Consider the following 15277-nt stretch of genomic DNA (forward strand, 5'->3'; position numbering starts at 1 on the left):
ATACAAACCCTCAATAGTGGTCTAAAGTGACATTTTAAGTGAAAGTTTAATTTCAATCTTTTAAATTGTGTTATGTAGCTTGATGATAACTGAAGCTCTAATGCACCTGTTGGACCAGGAGGTGTGTCTATTTTGTAACAATAATTCACAATATGTGCTTTTATTTTTTTAGTTTTTGAAAGACTTCAGATAATATGTGGACTACTGTAAATGGATTTAGTGTGCTGTTAATGGCCCATTTGGGCAGGCATTAAGGCTATAGTGACCTTATAATCGCTATAGAATTAAAAATAAAGATTAATGAGGATTACGTCTCGTACACTCAAAGGTGTAAAATTATTGTCAAGTGAACGCATAGTAGCATTAATTGAGTTGTTCTCCTTGCCAGACATGAGAGAAAAGACTGCAAATAGGTGTCTGCAGGCCAACACCATATTTGATAGCATTTTCTCAAAATATTTTTTTACCAACATGGTCTTAGAAAATGTTTCATAAAATTCATAGTTCCCTTTCGAAAGGGAACTCGTGCTGCGTCAGCTGACGCTATGGGGAACGCCTCCAGCGTGACCGGTGTCTGAGCTACTATCAAATCACAGCAATCCTATTGACCGGCGACAGCCTATGATGTCATCAAGGTACGACCAGGAAGTATATAAGGGCGCCTTGCAAACATGACACCAGCTTCTTCGTCTTCAGGGACTGTTTTTGTCTGAATGCTTCAAGTCAAAGGTAATCCAAATTAATTTATTTTTTGCCTGGGATTAAGAGCATGCACAATCAAGCTCTTGTGGAGTCATTTGTTCGATTGTGTGTAATGTGAGCGAGGTTTTCAATCCGAGATCGCTCCGCTCCCTCTAGCGCTCTTCCTGAGGGAAGAGTGTTTTTGCATCTGAGAGTAGTGATGTGGTCCCCGCTCACACCGAGGCTGAGCGCGGATGCGCGTCACAGTCCCTCGGATGGGGTCGCCGATCGCTGCGAGGGAATGTTTTGCTCCGGCGATCTAGCAACTGACGAGATTAATCACGAATGCTCGTAGGGATGGCTGGTGAGAAGGGAAATAAATTTCTCAGTCATCCTGACCGTGTATGCTGAGCCGATGGCTGTTATGAGCGTGCTGCATGCAGGCTGCGGCCGTCATGCAGGTGCATTAAAGGAGAGAACGCTCGTTTAAACGGAATGATCGATTTCTCCCCGGCCATAAAACCGTCGGCTCAGTTGAGCTTTTCCATTCCTTCCTGATCTCCTGACTGAGATCGTGAGGGTATGGAAGAACCCATATTCAGTGTATTCACGGACATCAGCGGGTGGTAAACGCTAATGTTTGGAGGATGGGTGGATATGGGTATGTGTTCTCGCCCCGGATTGCTGTTAAGAATAATCTAGAAAGATCCGGGTAGGCGGGGACACTAAGAGCTCCAACCCTGCCATCTGAGCTTCTTTCAACTATGTTTCAAGAAGTTTAGATGGCGGGGCATACACGGCAGCGGGTCAGCCTGGTGCTACTTTTACGCCATGTCGGTGTTGCAAGTGTACTGGGAAGACCTGCTGAGGGATCTCAATCAGGGAAAATACCCTGACGCGCTGCGCAGCTGTGCGCCATATCAGCGATAGCAGGGCCTGAGGGCCAGTGTCGCAGAAGCGCGGGTGGTGGTGTCCGAGGACCCACACACCGCTGAGATCCGGGTCCCAGGCAGGCGGGAGGCGTCACGGTATACAGACCAGTGACGGGGCCTAAGTGCCAACATCGCCTCTCATGCTCTCCGCGGTTAAGGGCGGGGCGCAAAGAGGCGGACTCCCACAGAAGAGGAATAGTATCACAACGTTGCTGGCGTGAATGAAATATCCCTCCCTTAGGTGGGTGAGTTAAGAATTACATCTAATTTACTGCTCTTCTTTATTGTCTCCCCAGAAGCTTCTTACATCCAGCCCTGAGCCACCCCAGGGTAAAGCGGTCAACGTTGCCCCTCGTGGAATTTCATAGACGGGAGGGTGAGTTCAGGCTGACGCACAAACTACAGATTTATGTCTAGCCTCACAGGGCTTGGACGGCCCCCTCCGGGCCGCTGCATCTGTTGGCCTAGGCTTTTTCGGGATGGGGGGCATTTCTTTCCAAAGAAGGAAAGTAATTATCGCCCGAGGCCCTCTGTTTGAATATTGCAGGGCATTTTCTTTCACATCCCTAGTCAGCCTCCTCTTACATTAGAGTCGTCCGGCCAAGGCCCGCCCCCTTCTCTGCGTTTTGGGGTTTTTAGGAATGCAGGTTGGTGTGAAGCAGAATGAACAGCGACTTAGCCAGTGGTTGTGGGGCGGGGTTTGGCATCCCACGCTTGTATGCGGGTGGGCTAGTTTTGCGAAACCCCCACTTTCCAGAGCTTGTTGTGGCCACCACCTTCTGGCGGCCCCTGACCCCATCCTGGAGGATGTGTGGCCGGTGGGTAGCATATTTGTGAATATTTTTTTTGCCCTCTGCTCTTTGTCTTCTGCTCCACCTGTTAGGGCTTCGGTTGAGCTGCACTCGCAACCTGCGTGCTTCGTGATGGTTCGGTAGGATGCTCCCCTGGAAGCTGAAGCATTGCCATGGCTGACGCCCTAGCGTGAACGGTAGGCCGCTGCATGAAGGAAGAGCGGCCACCCCGACACATGGAGGGGCATGGGTTGCCAGCTGGCTGTGAGCAGCCAGCTTGGGCAGTCCTGGCAGTGGACTCTGAGCAGCAGGCCTCCTTGCGGGTGAGTCGCGACATCGGGCCAATGTGCGCCTAGGAGGAATATCCCCAACGATTTCGGCTTCAGCAGTACCTCGTCGACAAGCAGGCCCATCATGGCCTCCCTGGGGATGAGTCCCCAGGTGGTAACTGGATGTCTAGTTCTTTGTCAGCCAAGCAGACAGCCACTGTCAGCCCGACTTGGAGCGGCCAGCATTCATCCAACCTGCCAGCGAGCATTCGTCGCTGGCATGGCTACAAGCCCAGTTAGTAGGCCTCCCTAGGCCTCCCTTAGGGCCTACTGGGATGCAGCTGGCCTTGCCGGGCTTCCCTAGAGGGGGTATTCTCATGCTTCAGGTGTTAGACGGCAGGTAGTAGGCCTCATCTGGCTTCCCCTGACGGGGTACTCCAGGGAATCAGCGCTGGATGACAGGTAGTAGGCCTCTTCAGGCCTCCCTGAGGGCCTGCTGAGGTACAGCAGGCCTACTCTGGCCTCCCCTGAGGGGGTGTTCCTGGGCCTCGGCCACTGGGTGACAGGTAGCAGGCCTCACCAGGCCTCCCTGAGGTCGTTCCTCTGCCTCAGTGCCGGCTACGAGTAGCCTGGCAAGTAGTAGGCCCTGCGGGGCCTCCCTGGGGGAACGAGTTCCGTGGTCGGAGACACATAACTGGCTGAAGCTGACAGCTAGTGGTTTCTGCCATCAGGCCTCGGTCCTAGCCGGCAGCACCTGATGGCGGTCGCATACTCTAGCACGATGAGATGACGCTGCTGCTATGCGGTCCCTACAGGAACGGGGACCTGCATAGGTTACCTACAACATGGTACCTACCAGGCAGGCTTAAGAGCTCCCCTCTTATGAGGGTCTTTTGTGAGCTTACGGCCGCCTGGGCCTGATCAGTTGGTCGTAGGCCCCTCGGGGCCTCCCTGTGAGATCAGCCTGTAGGCCTTCTCAGGCCTCCTGAGCACCCCTGTAATGTATGTGCTCGGTAGATCCTAGGATCGACCAGCTGTCTCCCCTCGCTAGCAAGGGTTGGAAGGCACTACGCTGAGGGCTGTTCTCCAGGATAGCCCGTCTCTGAGGTCCGGCCTGAGGCGGACACTGCCAGTTTGCAGTCCCTCAGCTGGATGCCTCTCCAGAGGCGAGTTTCCAGAGGCTCTGTTTTTTAACAGACAGGGCTGGCCGACGGAAGTGTCCCGCATAGTGACGCCAGGTCAGGCCTCCCTGGTGGCATTCGGTGAAGTTCTTCCCGAATAGTGAGTGGCTTGGGCGCCCTCGGGTCCCCTAGCCACATTACCAGAGGGGGAGTGGTTCAGGCATTTCAGTTGAATTTGCTTGTCCTGACAGTTGTCACTGCCAGTAGGCATGCACTCCCCTCGGCATGGCGGCGTGGGTATATCGTTCCCCATAGCGTCAGCTGATGCAGCTCGAGTTCCCTTTCGAAAGGGAACATCCCCGGTTACGACTGTAACCTTAGTTCCCTGAGAACAGGGAACGAGACGCTGCGTCACTTTGCCATGCCTCGGGGCCTGCCTGCGAACAGTCCCTTCAGACGAAGAAGCTGGTGTCATGTTTGCAAGGCGCCCTTATATACTTCCTGGTCGCACCTTGATGACATCATAGGCTGTCGCCGGTCAATAGGATTGCTGTGATTTGATACTAGCTCAGACACCGGTCACGCTGGAGGCGTTCCCCATAGCTTCAGCTGACGCAGCGTCTCGTTCCCTGTTCTCAGGGAACTAAGGTTACAGTCGTAACCAGGGACGTTTTGGACATAGCCTCAGATTTGAAATGAAGCATGACCACACTGGATTCACTTTAGTTGTGGTTATAAGTTGTTATACTACATTCACATAAAATTTTTATTATGTGAATTTATTGTGTGTGTGTGTGTGTGTGTGTGTGTGTGTGTGTGTGTGTGTGTGTGTGTGTGTGTGTGTGTGTGTGTTGGGGGGGAGGGGATGTTAAACCCTTTAAGTTTAATTACATTTTTATTATTTATGTTTGTCAATTGGGAGAAATGGACATCGTTCGGGCAGGCATTGCCAGAAGTTTGTTCTGCACCAGAGAGTTTTTGGAAGATTAATATCTTTTCCATATCCATATCCGATAAATATTTACTTACTTCCTTACTTAGGGTGATTTTAGGTAGATTGGGACATTTTTTGCAATTGAGATGACTTGTAGAAAGTGTCCCAATAACCATGAATTCACCCTATTTATTTATTTAGGGCTGACTAAAAATATGGAACACACAATAGGCCACTTCATCAGTAGCCAAATACCCAGGAAATTAAAACCAAGAAATAGCATGACCGTTTAATCTTGCTTTACTTTTAATTTTTTAGAGTAAACCAAAAACTTGATTATATAATGTTTCAATAAAATATAAAAAAACAGGCATTGTACATGAGTCTACTGCATAATGTAAGTCTTTTCATTACAAGCATTAGGAACAAATGTCTATAAGCAGGTTATTGGTTGGTCCAAAATGCATACACCAGAGATATGCAGACAAAATGTAAAACTATTTCATTTGTGCTTCTCTTCCCATTATGGCATTTCTGGTGTTTCTCTCTGGATGTAAAAGGATGATGTAGCATTTTGGGGCAAATATGGCCACCAGTAATCCAAAACTTGAAGCTAAAATGGCAAATATCTCCACAGCTACGGCATATTTCCCAGGTGAGCTAACATATGCTGGAACAAAAGCAATCCACACAGCACAGAAGATCAACATACTGAAAGTGATGAATTTTGCCTCATTAAAATTATCTGGAAGATTTCTTGCCAGGAAGGCTAACAGGAAACTTCCTGCTGCCAACAGTCCAATGTATCCCAACAGCATAGAAAAACCAGCCACTGAGCCAATAGCACATTCATAGACTATTTTAGAACGGATATACTGGTTGTTTTTATGGGGTGTTGGAGATGCAGTTGATAGCCAGACTGCACATATCACAACCTGAAGGACTGTTAGGACCAGAACTGTGCATCTTTGTTGAACTGCTCCAAACCATTTAATCGCGCCTTTGCCCTCTGGCCGAGATGACTTGAACACAGCTATTACCACCATAGTCTTGACCAGGATGCTAGAGACACACAGGACAAAGCTTATGCCAAACACAGCATGTCTTAACTGACATGTCAACAACTGTGGCTGACCAATGAAAAGCAGCACACACAGGAAGCACAGTTTAAGTGACAACAGCAGCAGAAAGCTGAGCTCTGAATTGTTGGCGCGTACTATGGGAGTGTTACGGTGATGAGCAAAGATGACCATCACAAGAGCACAGAAGCAGGTGCCAAGCAGGGAAGCAGTGGTTAGACAGACGCCTAGAGGTTCCTCATAGGAAAGAAACTCTACATCTTTAGGGACACACTGATTTTTATCTGTATTGGACCAGAACTCATCTGGACACATTGTGCACTCAGTAGCATCTGTGATTAAGAAAAAGAGAGAAAACAAGATTTTAAGAGGAAACTGGGATATTTTCAAATGATTTGTCAACAGTAAACTCTTCAATAGAATAAACACCTGTTGTATTAGAAATTTCTCCATCTCCACAGGGCAGGCAGTCAAAACAGCAGACAGGAAGGCCCTTCCTCATTGCTTGTCTGGTTCCTGGGGGGCAGCTCTCACTGCACACAGACCGTGGGGGCTAAAAGAGACCTCATTCATGTTTATCACTTTTACATAAAGATTAACATAACCTTTATATATATATATATATATATATATATATATATATATATATATATATATATATATATATATATATATATAACACAGCATTGCCTTATTTGTCTTAACACAGCATTGCCTTTCATTTAGACTACATGAATGCAAAATGATTATATTAACATGCAGTGTTTAGTTACCTTTTGTGTCTCAAAGTTCCAGTAAATTGCTTCTTCATCCAGTGTGAACACCATCCCTGTTGTTGCCCCTTCACTTACTACACCGACTGTGTAGATACTTATCGACTCATCAGAGCTTGGCTGCCAGTTTAACACATCATAGATGGCCAGAGCATCTCCATTCTTATCAAATGACACATGATCCCCAAAGCCTGTGGTGAAGTTCACTTTCTGTAGATAGTGAACTAGCTGTACAGTTTGTAGACAGGATAAATATATGTTTATCAGAATATTGAATTAATTTAGAGCACATATGTTGCTTTTCCACATTTAGCTGGTCTACATGCCTGGAGAGAATCTGCAGTAGACCTGTGGGTCTTACCTGCCAGGGTTTCAGGTTGATTATGTTGGCACAGCTGTTCCCAATGAATGGTCCTCTACCTTCTTCACACTGAAACAAATCATGAAGTGCATGTGCCAGGGCATAAACTGCCTTATAGACATTATATGCCCCCCTTAAACCTGAAACATCAGTGTATGGTGTGTCTGTGGTATTCAGATCCTCCTGTCCTGTACAGACCTTTTTCACTTGCTCTGCATCTGTCTCTTTATCCCCTGATTCAAAAGTGCACTCAAACATGTTCTCCCAGAAGATCTTCAACATATTATTTTTCGGATCATTGCTGGGACAAAGATGTAGCAAAAAGTCCTGAAGCCCCTGAATTTGTCCACGCCTAACATCAATGCCCAGTGTCCCCCTGAGGAAGGGTGTGAAACGTGGAGTGTGGTATACAGGGGAAGTGGCCCAAGCTTCACTTGCAATCCACTGCCTGCCTGTCATGTTCTGCAACACCACCTCATCCATCAAAGGCAACAGAAATGATGATGTTGAAAAAACAACCACCACTCTAGCTGTAGAGGCCTGAATCACTCCCATTATGTGCTGAATATCTCTGTGGTTGTTATCGTGGGGCAGGATTTCAGAAAAAGCCACACAATGTCCAAACAGCTGCATTTCCTGCTGGAAGGACTGAGCAGCATAGATGCCATAGTCATCATCACTGTAGATGAGACCAACCCAGGTCCATCCAAAATGTCTCAAGATCTGAACCATAGCCCGCACCTGGAAGGCATCACTAGGGATAGTTCTGAAGAAAGAGGGGTACTTTTTCCTGTCACTCAAGCAGGAGCAGGTGGCATAGTAGCTTACCTAATTAGTGGAGATGGAAAGAGAATAGAAAACATGAGCCAGAAAAATAGTGACAAACAACAAAAAATATTTAGTGCCTTTTTCAGTCTCTTTTTTATACACACAAACAGATGGAAATTTATGAGATGAGAAGAACCATAATATTAGATATAAAATTGTATTTAATAGTGCAAACATATGCATACAGTGTATTTTTACTTTTTTAATTCCATCTTACTATAGGTACTCGAAACAGTCCCAGAACACTGGAAATTGCAATGGAAGGAGTTGAACTTGTATCCCCCACAATCCCAATTACCGGAGGAGGCCCAGTGCAGTTTAGGTTTGAGAAGGATTCCTCTGTCCCACTAGCCAGGGATATGGCAGCCCGGAATGCCATTCCTAGCCTCACACAGTTGTCATAAAGATGATAACCAAGAGTGATGTTAGGCAGTAGATTGGGATTCTTATTGATCTCATTTATGGCAAATGCCATTGTCTGTGCCAACTGGAAGCTTTCCATATCAAATCTAGGAAAAAAAACAAACAAATGTTAAATGTTGACATTTTGTGATGCTGAAGTATAATAAAAATACAAATTAATAGAACCCTTAGAACGTTTCAAGTACATCCGAGTTCAAGCATCACTTTGCTTGCTCAGTTGGGGACACTAAATATTTAATTATATAACTTTCTATTAAATTCTGTTGCAATATTTTCCTGTTATCACTGTGAGGCTGCTTTGAAACAATCCTCATTGTAAAAGCGTGATATAAATAAAGATGACTTGATTTGCGGACGTGTCAAATACAAAGTAGGTTCAAGACGAGCCTTTTTTTTGTCAACACAGCATTACTGCAGCATTACTACAATGTAGCTGTCCTCTTTATTAGTTATACAATGGCTCCAGACTCACTTTTCACAGTGTGGTGGTTCTGGTTCCGTTTTGAAGCTTAGATCTGGGAACACTGTGAAAAAATGAACCTGAAACAGACCTCCAAATATAACATCTCCATCCTGATACATTCCATTCAACTTGAAGCGTCCCTGGAGCCGACAGGTACTTGATCTGAGGATTGAAGCTGCATAGAAACTGTTAAATGACAGGTATAGATAAATATACAGAGTGATCTTCATCTCTTTCTCTCTTGCCAGTTAAATCATTTATGATGAAGGTTGTGGTTAAAAGGGTATTACTTTAAAAGAGCAGGTGGTACCATCCATGGCAATCAGGACGTCACCATCACGTCACAATCTCATCGTGATTTCCTTTTCTAAACAAGGTAAAGAATTACAACCTTTACCCTCTGGGGTCTTGAGATGTTTTGACATACTCTGACATTTGTGCTTATTTCAGCTACTTATAACAAACAAGATGTCCTTTGTAGGACACACAGGCAGGAAGTATAACATTGATATGCCAACACGTTCAGCCTCATTGTGCTCTCACAACTTTATATGAATTAAGTTTATTTATAAATTGAAAATGACTATGAAATGTTTCTTGCCTTGACAGCAGTGTACTGTTCTAAACGTTTAAAAAACACTAATCATGTGTAATCCTGTTTAACACAACTATCTGTTTGAGGTAATAAAGCTTAAAAAACAAAAACAAGATTGAAACTACTTACATTTAAACACCACATTAATGCTTGCATGTATATATGGCAGTGGTGCCGTTTTTTTATATAATATACAAAAAAATGACGATTAACGGCGACGCAAAGAATTGTGGGTTATCTGCACCAGCGAAGGATACGCCTCATGCACACTTTGAATTCCTGTGAAAGAGAGGCGCATTCGAAGAGGGGATTTGAAGTGTCCTACTCACTTTTTTGAAATGAGACAGCCTTATGACGCATGCAGTAGGGCTGAAACGATCCCTCGAGTAACTCAAGTTACTCGAATTAAAAGAATTCTTGTGAAAAAATCATCTGATTTGACCCTTTTTTTAATGCTTTAACTACACACGGGTGTTGCAGAAAGCCATTTTTGTGTGTAAGGACTCGGAGTATTAGCGGATTGTGGTTATACCCACGGTTCAGGTGGGTAAACATCCCAAATATTGCGGGTGGATGAGAGAAATCATTAATGTGTTGATTTGAATAAAGACCCGGAACTCTCATTTCACGGTCAAACGCAATGAATGTCATTTTTTTAAACTTTTGTTTTCAGCTTATGTCAAGATCAAAGACTGCAATACGAGAGAGAGTGACAGCACTGGTGATAACATTTAGTCTCACTATTTTTAAAGGAAGACAACTGTGTGTTGAGCTTCAGGATTTGACTCTGAACATTTCAGTTTCATTCGCGGCAGTTCGCGAATAGAAGATACAAGCAACTCCAAACACATGAACAAACTTGAGGAGCTTTGCACATGGATCATTGTCATTGTGATGTGTGTGAAATCTTTAATGAGACTTTATATATACTTAATAATGTCTTCGAAATACATCATTAAAGTATTCTCAACGCTAGGCGCACCAAACACCAGAACAAGCCATAACGTGTGTGTGTGTGTGTGTGTGTGTGTGTGTGTCTGTGATGCGTGTAGGGTGACCATTGCCATAATACCAAAAAGGATGATACTTCGCGGCCTTTAGTAAGGCAAGAATAATTGCATAGGACATACCTTCTGCAGCTGCTCAGGTAGCTCGTTGTTAAGAACTGAAATGTGTATTTATTTATTTTTCGCTTTCATTGTTTACTTATGTATTTCTATTATACAGTATGACTGGTGATGTTTGACTGCATGAATTTACAACGCTCTGCAGTGAAATGGAGGGGGCGTGGTTTAGCAAGGTCTGCACAGAAACGGAGAGTTGGAGAACGATTGCTGTGAACAAGTTATATTGAACTGATTTATTGAGTGTGCTGTGAGTGCAACCTTATTTTTTTTTGTACAACGAGAGTTCTGAATAAACACGAGTCCCAGTCCCGCCGAGCCTGTCTACTTCCTCCTTATTCTACAAACTTTGATTCATTGACCAGAGGGAAGACGCACCTTCGACTTTACGGTTACTTTTACGTTATTCCGTGCTGGCATGTTGGTCAGTGGCGGCTCTCTCTTGTCTACTAACGTCCACTTCACAGCAACACAGTGTGCTTTTTGAGGATTAAAATGATTTTTGAACAGATTATATGAGGTCTGACATTTTGGCATGTAACTTTATGATATGACAGCCAGCACGTTTTTAACCAATGATATATCAGATATTTATATGACACCGCTTTCAGACAATCATTTGTTTGACTAGAGATCATACGGCTTTAGACGCAATGCTGCTGCATCCTCATAAAGATTCTAGAGCAGGTTTTCAAGGCAGAATCAGCGCAAGTCCAAAAAGGAGGACAAATGAGTATCCGTGGCTTGAGGTTGCGCCGGTCGCCGGACAGGGGGCTTAAAATTGGTACTGTCCGGCCAAAATCCGGACGTATGGCCAGCCTAAATGCGAGTGTGATGCACACCACTCGTGCTGTCAGAGCTGCGTGCTTTCATTGATTTGTGTAATTTAAATACACACTTTAATCATATTTATAGCTACTAACTTAATAAAACAAGTTTTGTTACAATGATGAATGATTAGCTCAAAATGTACATCTGTATGCGCAATGTACTTTGTCTGAATTGAATGCAAACACATCTCTCGTGTTCCAGTTCCAGTGGTTACTCCTCCGTGTGATGTATAGGTTGTCAACCCTGGTTTAGGTTAAGAAATGTGATTTCGCCAAGTACGGTTTTTTAAAGCAACCTGCTTCAGTGTATCTAATATGTGACATATGTCCTTTCTGTCCAGTATTTTTTGCTTCTTACAAAAGCCAAAGAGCCTTCAGAATACAGTAAAGGCTTATGCCATGCCTGAGCTGAAGCTGAAACATGAAAGTAAAGTTGCATAACATACAGTAAAAACAATGTTTAGGCATTATTGTTATTTACATTACTATTATTTTGGTTTATTGGTTGTAGGTTAAAGGGGGGGGGGGGGGGGGGGTGAACACTCAGTTTCAGTCAATCGCATGTCAATCTTGAGTACCTATAGAGTAGTATTACATCCTTCATATCTCCGAAAAGTCTTTAGTTTTATTACATTTATAAAAGAAAGATAGGCTGTACCGAGTCTTTCCGAAAAAAAAAACGGAAGAAGTATTTTTAAAACAGAAATACTCCATCAAACGTCCAACTTAGTTTTTGAAACTTTGTCTATGTTTAGGATGGGAATCCAAGTCTTTAACAGTGTAAACAGCTCAGTATGCATGAAACAGCACCCCCCCCCCCCCCTTCAAGTTTTAGATTGAACTATGTTTACCTTTTTAAAGTAATTTGAATATATGGCAATTGTATGCATTAACATTGTTTAGTTTCACAGTTATTAATCTGTGCAATTTCAGCAATTAAACATTTTCACAAAAAAAAAAAAAAATGGATGTTAATTTTAAGAAACCCATCTTATTTTCCCTATGTATTGCGCTTAATAATGAAAAAAAAAATATTATCCGATTAATTGATTGATTAAGTGCTAGATTGATTAATTACAAAAAGAATCGATAGCTGCAGCCCTACCATGCAGCCTTCGAATGCAACCTCCGGAGGATGCAGCCTCCAAAATGAAACATCTAAAGTACCACAGGAGCATTCGAGAGCATGAGCTAATGGACTCTGGAGATGAGGATTTGGCTCCGTTGCCCCCTTTGGTTGTCGTAGCGGTGCCCTAGTCCGATCCAGAGCTCACGGCTATGCTTTCCTGGGCCACCGTAGTCAGTTCCGAGTGGAACCCTCCAGTGTCCTGAACCCTTGCGGCTGGACGATTGGCATCTCGGGACGGGCCGTGCTGGTTCTCAGCGCCCCACCCCAGTGCCTTTCTTTCAGGTGCATCAGGAGCTCACAAAGTCGTGGTCAGCACCCTACAGCACTCGTGCCTGATCATCCATCCTTACTACCCTCGATGGTGGCATGGCCAAGGGCTACGTGGAGCTCCCCCCAGTGGAGTGGTCTGTTGCGACGTAAGAAGATAAGCAGACGGAGGCCATCAAAAACATCCTGACCCGGCTGCAGCACCTCAGCTTGCTCGTGTGGCGTGACCATGGCGTTTCTGTTGCATGTCAGCTGGGTGGCGGCTGCATACCGTTTTTTTATTTCTTTGCTGCACACCAGAAACGTGTCTGATGCGGTGCTGCTGCTAGGTGACATAGAGGGAAGGATTATACTTCATGTTAAACATAAATATATGTGATGCGATCTACAAAAACCCATAACATAGTGAAATTTTACCATTTACATGTTTTAATACTATATGAAAGCTGATTTCAAGCACTTTCCAAAACAGTTTTTACTTCTTTTATAGCTAAAACAAAAGTTATGATTATCTGAAGTCGGCCGATAGCTATGGTTTTTAGAAATGGAGTTTTGAGAAAACCCCATTTTTTAACCCCCTTTTTTCATAGAAAATGTAGAAAAAAATATTGTAAAAAATACATCAGGAAATTAAAAAAAGAAAACAAGTTATAGAAGTTTATGAAAATGTAAACATGTAATTGTTTATATTTTATAACAATATTTATAAATTACAAGTTTTACAAACTTACATGAATTACAAGAAAGCCAAAAATATGAACAAGTTGTGTTCCAGTTTTTAGATTGATATCTAAAAAAAAAAAAACTTTCAGTGAGATTTTGTTTGGGCAAAGTACCAAACATTTCCACTAGATGACAGCCAAGCTCCATTACGGACCATAAAAGGGCACCACCATTTCACTTGAGTGACCTGAAATATATATCCATAATTTTCTTGCACTTTATGAAGTATACATCCTCAGAAGCAGGGTGTTACTATACTATACATTAAAGGGTTAGTTCACCCAAAAATGAAAATTCAGTCATTTATTACTTACCCTGATGTTGTTGGACACACCTAAGACATCCGTTCATCTTCAGAACACAATTATATTTTTGTTGAAATCTGATGGCTCAGAAAGGCCTCCATTGACATCAGTGGGTAACACATTATAATAACTACGCACTTTGAAGCATTAGTTAAGCATTAGTAAATTAGTTAATTCATCATTTATAAAGCATTAATAGACATTAATAGGCAGTTTATAAATACAGGTATAAATGCTTTGTTCTTGACTTATAAGCATATCTTGTCACGTAACACACAAGGGAAAACTGGTGTGAGGACTCAAGTGCAAAGGAGTGTATTTATTATAACAAAAGAAACATAAACAAAAAACCCACAATGGGACAAAACACATATTCAGAAAACACAAATAAACTCAAAAAACTTACCAGTGGGGAAATGGGAGACGTAGACATACAAGGATCCAACAACAGACTGACAAACACAAGGAGCTTATAAAGGGAAGAAATCAAGAGGGAACAGGTGGGAGAAATCAAACACTAATCAGATAACAAGAGGGGAGGGATCAGACAATACATGAGCACATGCTCAGAACAACAAACCCACATGTGCACACAAGACAGGACAGGCATGTGACACTACCCCCTCCTTAAGGAGCGGCTACTAGACGCTCCACTAAGGACGGGAGGGACAGACCAGGGCGTGATGGGGGGACAGACCAGGGCGTGACGGGGGGACAGACCAGGGCGGGATGGGGGGGACAGACCAGGGCGGGATGGGGGGGACAGACCAGGGCGGGACAGGAGGGACAGACCAGGGAGGGACAGGAGAGACAGACCAGGGCGGGACAGGAGGGACAGCCCAGGGAGGGACAGGAGGGACAGCCCAGGGAGGGATGGGGGGGACAGGGGAAACAGGGGGAAAACAAAAAATTCAGGATGCCATGGTGGTCCACAAAGTTCAAGTGGCCAGTGCCGCCCCCTGCGACCAGGCGGCGCAGGCAGAGCAGGATGCCTCAGCGGCGCAGGCAGAGCAGGGCACCTCAGTGGCGCAGTCAGAGCAGGGTGCCTCAGTGGCGCAGGCAGGGCAGGGCACCTGGGAAACTTCTCTGGTCCAGCAGTGTCCACCGGCATTGGGACCACCGGAATACAATCCACCGGTACTGGGACCACCGGCATCGGGACCACCGGAACACGATCCACCGGCACTGGGACCACCGGAACACGATTCACCAGCACAGAGACCACTGGAACAGGCACGGAGGGAGCCTTCCTTCTCCTCCTCCGTCTGGAGACCACCGGCACTGGGACCACCGGAATACGATTTGCTAGAAGTCAGAGGAGAGTGGGCCGACTGATTCAAGCTGATAGAAGAGCAACTTTGACTGAAATAACCCCTCGTTACAACCAAGGTATGCAGCAATGCATTTGTGAAGCCACAACACGCATAACCTTGAGGCGGATGGGCTACAACAACAGAAGACCCCACTGGGTACCACTCTTTCCACTACAAATAGGAAACAGAGGCTACAATTTGCATGAGCTCACCAAAATTGGACAGTTGAAAACTGGAAAAATGTTGCCTGGTCTCATGAGTCTTAATTTCTGTTGAGATATTGAGATGCTAGAGTCAGAATTTGTCATAAACAGAAGGAGAACATGGATCCATCAT

General features: G+C 44.5%; 1 protein-coding gene across 1 annotated transcript; it reads right to left on the bottom strand.

Moving 5' to 3' along the window:
- Positions 1-5225: 5225 nt before the first annotated feature.
- LOC137043149 (extracellular calcium-sensing receptor-like) lies at positions 5226-8885 on the bottom strand. Its single transcript, XM_067419302.1, has 6 exons — positions 8665-8885; positions 7987-8278; positions 6942-7769; positions 6581-6808; positions 6237-6360; positions 5226-6139 (listed from the first exon to the last, which is right to left on the bottom strand). Exons 1-6 carry the CDS (start codon positions 8883-8885, stop codon positions 5226-5228), a joined length of 2607 nt encoding a protein of 868 aa, XP_067275403.1.
- Between the last annotated feature and the right edge of the window lie 6392 nt (positions 8886-15277).

Source organism: Pseudorasbora parva, chromosome 16 (assembly GCF_024679245.1).
Source record: "Pseudorasbora parva isolate DD20220531a chromosome 16, ASM2467924v1, whole genome shotgun sequence".
Taxonomy (NCBI): domain Eukaryota; kingdom Metazoa; phylum Chordata; class Actinopteri; order Cypriniformes; family Gobionidae; genus Pseudorasbora; species Pseudorasbora parva.